General features: G+C 46.4%; 2 protein-coding genes across 2 annotated transcripts; one reads left to right on the top strand and one right to left on the bottom strand.

Annotated features, from left to right (window-relative positions):
- Window positions 1–1596: 1596 nt before the first annotated feature.
- Window positions 1597–2817, top strand: CCR75_003644 (uncharacterized protein; the record flags this gene model as incomplete). Its single annotated transcript, XM_067961738.1, has 1 exon — window positions 1597–2817. One exon carries the CDS (start codon window positions 1597–1599, stop codon window positions 2815–2817), a length of 1221 nt encoding a protein of 406 aa, XP_067823266.1.
- A 111-nt stretch (window positions 2818–2928) lies between these two features.
- Window positions 2929–4209, bottom strand: CCR75_003645 (uncharacterized protein; the record flags this gene model as incomplete). The annotated part of the gene is made up of 2 exons (XM_067961739.1): window positions 2929–3601; window positions 3644–4209. The coding sequence occupies 2 exons, from the start codon at window positions 4207–4209 to the stop codon at window positions 2929–2931; spliced, it is 1239 nt and encodes a 412-aa protein (XP_067823267.1).
- Between the last annotated feature and the right edge of the window lie 933 nt (window positions 4210–5142).

Genomic DNA, 5142 nt, shown 5'->3' with positions numbered 1-5142 from the left:
CTTTATGACGGTGACCAGAGAGGTCTGCAATCTCGAACACATGTGTTTTTCTCCTCTTCAAATAGCATTAATGCATCGACAGAATTTTCGGATACGTCCATCCATCCATCCATCCAGGCAAAGGGTTAAACTTTCATAAGTCGGAAGGATGCCAGCTTTACTGAAGGTGCTTTGAAAACATCTCTGTCAGAAGACGATTACGTAGCATTTCACATGCTCGGCGGGCAGTAGCCTGGAGATAGTTTTTTAATAAACTTTTCTACATAGATGTTGTCTCAGAACTAAACGGAATATTGCCATAGATAATTGCTTGGAGGAAAACCGAATGTAACTTCTCAGCTTTTGCCTGGGACAGTGGCTTGACAACTCAGCTGGCAACACTCTGTTGGATTCGACGATGTTGTGCTCTGGCACCTTCCGTTGTTGAACTGGACTCGCGACTCGCAGAAGATCGGCCAACATCTGAGGTACTTTCCCAAATAGTATCTCTCTCATCAGAATCTACCACATCCGAGTGGCGGCGTTTCCGTTGGATGGCGGTGAAGGTTTCATTAGCTACTTCCTGCACGTAAAAGCTTTTGTATGCAATAGGGCAGTTCTCGCAACGTAAAACATGCTGATGGAGATTCTTTGGTTTTTCCTCTATTGCACTGGTGCAGTAGCCACACTTAGCACTGTAGCGGATACCAGAGCCCTTGTTGGTAGACCGGTAAAAATTTGCCCAACGTGCACCTTGGGTGGTGAGAGGGGCAGCAAAGCCATTTGGAGGAGGTGGGAGGGGCATATTGCAGGCGGGAGCAAATGAGCGGAAGGGGAGGAGAATAGAAACAGGCTTTATTAATGTTTTGTGCCCCCTTAAAAAGGGCAACTAAATTTGGAACGGGGCATGTCTATATTTTGTACCCACTTAAAAAGGGCATGAAATATGGCGCAAGGGGCATGCCCGTGCCTTCATGCCCCGTACCCTACTGGACGCCCATCGAAGTTGGCACTTCGGCCTCGATTGTATTTACTTTAACATGACGAGCTCAAAAGATCCTAATTCTTTGATAGTGAGGTTTCGATTGCGATCGTCGATAGCTTTCCGAAATGCTTGAGAAAAATGAGATTTAAAAGGCGTGTATAAGACTGTTTTTTAGAATAGTCAATTTCACGGCTACTCTTCGCGTCGTCCGAATGTAACCGAGTTTCATACCCTCTCGTAACGAATACAGTCCTCCCTCTAATAGCGGGTACTAGAAAAAATTTTGATGTAAAATTTTATCCCACTATTATACGTTATAAGTAGTTATTAGTTCTTGAACCATAGAATAATTCAAGTTAGGGACCATATAACGACCACCGTGGGCGTCTAATCCTATAAGTTCGCGAAGGTCATACGGTTTCAAGTCAAAAGGTATCAGAGGGAGGACTGTCCAAGTGACGTCACTCTTTTTCATGCTCGCTCGTCCGTCCATTCTCCGGAGCTGCTTCGCCACTTCGGCCACAGCTCGCTCCATCCGCAATGCCAGCACCATCCAATCCATCCACGCACGCGAGATCATTGACAGCCGCGGCAATCCAACGGTCGAAGTTGATTTAAAGCTGTCAGACCGCATGGACATCTTCCGTGCCTCCGTGCCGTCTGGGGCTTCCACGGGCATCCACGAAGCCGTTGAGCTTCGTGATGGTGGTAAGCGTTACGCCGGCAAAGGCGTGCGTCAAGCCATTGACAACGTCACAAGCGTCTTGGCGCCCAAGCTCCTTGGTAGGGACCCGACTTGCCAGCGCGAGCTTGACAAGCTCATGCAAGACCTTGACGGCACGAATAACAAGGGAAAACTCGGTGCAAATGCAATTCTTGGCGTATCGCTCGCAGTTGCCAAAGCCGGCGCGGCTGCCAAGGGTGTACCCCTCTATCAGCACTTTGCCGACCTTCTTGGCAACAAGCACCTTGTGCTTCCTGTGCCGAGTTTTAATGTTATTAACGGAGGTTCTCATGCTGGGAATAAACTTGCATTTCAAGAGTTTATGATTCTACCAATCGGAGCCGAGAGTTTCTCAGAAGCCATGGTCATGGGTTGTGAAATTTACCACGAACTTAAGCGAGTGATACAAACAAAGTATGGGCAAGATGCGACAAATGTCGGGGATGAAGGTGGTTTTGCACCGAATATTCAAAGCAATCGTGAAGGGGTAGAGCTCTTAATGACAGCAATTCATCGTGCGGGGTACGATGGCAAGATTGGCATTGGCATGGATGTGGCCTCTTCCGAGTTTTGCACTTCCGAAGGCAACTATGATTTGGATTTTAAGACGAAGACATCCACTGACATTCTTTCGGGGGATGAATTAGGTGCATTGTATCAAAATTTGGTCACCGAGTTTCCAATTGTGAGTATTGAAGACCCATTTGATCAAGACGATTGGCTACATTATGCGTCCTTGACCGCCACAATTGGGGACCGTGTTCAAATTGTAGGAGATGATTTGCTTTGTACGAACCCCACGCGCATTGCCACGGCATTAGAGCACAAGGCGTGTAATGCTTTGTTGCTAAAAGTCAATCAGATTGGCACCGTGACGGAAAGTGTGGATGCCGTGGCACTGGCGCAACGCAATGGCTGGGGCGTCATGACGTCGCACCGCAGTGGCGAGACCGAGGACTCGTACATTGCCGACCTTGCCGTGGGCCTCGCAACTGGCCAGATCAAGACGGGTGCGCCGTGTCGTTCCGAACGTCTGGCCAAGTACAATCAGCTTTTGCGGATTGAAGAAGCGCTAGGACACGACGCCAAGTACGCGGGCAAGCATTTCCGCAATCCTTTTAAAATGTAGCCATGTGCAAGGAAAACAAGCTACGTTGGAGCTGTTTTAAAACACTTTGGTAAAGTAAACACCAGTTTAAAACATTTGCGTTTATGGTTTACGGTTACGACACAAAGAACTTTACTTGTTGCTTGCTCGCGTGAATTGATTGGCTGCAAACGTTGCTATTCTTTGTATCCCAACGCGAGCATAGGGCAAAACGTACCCCGGGATTACCATAAACACATGGGGGACACCTTCATGCACATCGACCTCCCAATTATTGACTCCATCCGCCACAGCTTTTGCTTCAAGTCGTACGGAATGCTGATACAAAGTGTCTAACGTAGCCGATTGTAAGAAAATAGGGGGTAGGCCTCGTAAATCACAGTGTACTGGAGAAGCATCCGCCCACGTGCTCGGATCATCACGTGTCGGATGGTACGTGAGCACAATAGCTGCAGCCATACAAAGCGGTACAAGGCAATGTTCACTTGCTTTGTCGTTCTCTCCCCACGTTAAATCCGCAAGTGGGCACATCACAATCGCTGCAAGGGGAAGCGGGATCTTCTCCGTACTATCTCGAAGTCGCAGTAAAGTCGACAGAACGAGACCTCCGCCGGCACTATCGCCGGCTACAATAATTTGAGATGGCTTCACTTTTTCCTGTTGTAGCAAATATTGATACATGGCTACTGCATCTTCCGCTGGCACGGGAAAGGGGTATTCGGGCAACTTTCGATAATTGGCAAGAAAAATGTCGACATCAACATCCTCACTTGCCAATTGTTGCTTGATCGCACCAACGAGTGAACTGCAAAAGGAAATGTACATTCTCGGACTTAGTACGGCGTACCCGCCTCCATGAAAAAATAAAACAACCAGTCGCTTTCTCTCCCTCTGAGAATTCATACAAGTCGACGATCGAAGCCAAAGATGTTCCAAACCATTAAAATGCACACTTTCGAGTTTTAAACTATGTTGCCAGCGTGCAAAGCAACCCAGTAGAGTGCCAAACAAAGCCGAGTGATAGCGAATCACGCGTGCGTGTTGCACTTCCACGATACGTTCACCAAACATGTCGGCGGCAGAGCGCATGAGCCCATGAAGCAGCTCGTAGCGCAGCGTCCATTTTGGAAACTTGGGCTGAAAACCTCGCATAATGTATTGAATAACAATTCTCACAAGTGTCCAGGAGACACCTGCAACAAGTTGAGCAGTCTCAAAAGGAGTGCGACAAAAGCCCCCGGTGGCTTTAAATAGAAACAATAGAGCAAATATCCCACCGCCACTACCAAAGACCCAACGCCAGACTTGCCGCCGACATGCGCGGTCTCTGAAAAGACGAAAAAGCGCGGCAAGCAAGGACCTGACAGTTGGATGTAGCTGCGTAACAGACGGCACTATTGCTTTGTTCGCCATTTTAATTTAACTGAAGAGGAATGACCCGTCGTCGATGAAAAAGCAAAAGATTGCACGGCAGTGAAATTGAAGATTTTAAAGTGGTGTAAAAAAAATATTGCCTGAGGCGCAGAGCTATCATAATTTTTAAAAGGTTTTTGATGTAAAAACGCAAATACATCCGGTCATTTGTTGCGTCATTGCAGCTTATTGTGACGTAGTTGCCTTTTATTTAGAATGAGTGAGTAGGGTTGTCAGCTGGCCGCGAAGAATTAGCAGCCGAGCCACAAAAAGATGACATCGGAACGCGTTTTGAAATTGAAAGCCAGCAGGATCTTACACGGCGAAACATTGATTTGATAGCTATATTCAAGATAGAGCCATTAGTTCGTCAGCTTGAATGTTTATGGTATTGATGGAACGACTACTCTTCGAGTTCGAGTTGGTACGTTGGCACGAACATATTTCTTAAATATAAGTAGCCAATTTGGCTTTAATATGGCGACAATTTCGTGACAAAAATAAAAAGGTTCCAATAAATTTTGAACATGAAGCTGACTTCTACCAAGGCCGAAAATTTGTTGTTGTATTGAAAAATTTTCCTTAAATAAACTGGCTCTTCGTAAATCAAAAGCGTCATGAAAATTTTATTTATTTATAGAACGCGGAAGAGGGATATGTGCCCGTGAAGGGTTGATGGCAAAATGCAAGCAAAGATATTGTTGTCCTTAGTTCATGATCTCTTAAACTACCACATAGCAATCATTACCTAGGAAGCTCCTTCTAGTTTCCAGTGTAATCATTAATGACGTCGTACCTGCTGTCGGACGATTGCCAACAAATAAGAATACCCAGGATTACCGGTATATCCACAAATCGGTATCCTGGCGTTTAAGCTAAACGATACGTAGCTTGACAATACTCCCAATCGGCTCGACCAAATCAACGCCTTAA

The sequence above is a fragment of the Bremia lactucae genome, linkage group LG8, assembly GCF_004359215.1.
Source record: "Bremia lactucae strain SF5 linkage group LG8, whole genome shotgun sequence".
NCBI lineage: Eukaryota > Oomycota > Peronosporomycetes > Peronosporales > Peronosporaceae > Bremia > Bremia lactucae.
This window is presented reverse-complemented; position numbering and strand designations above follow the sequence as displayed.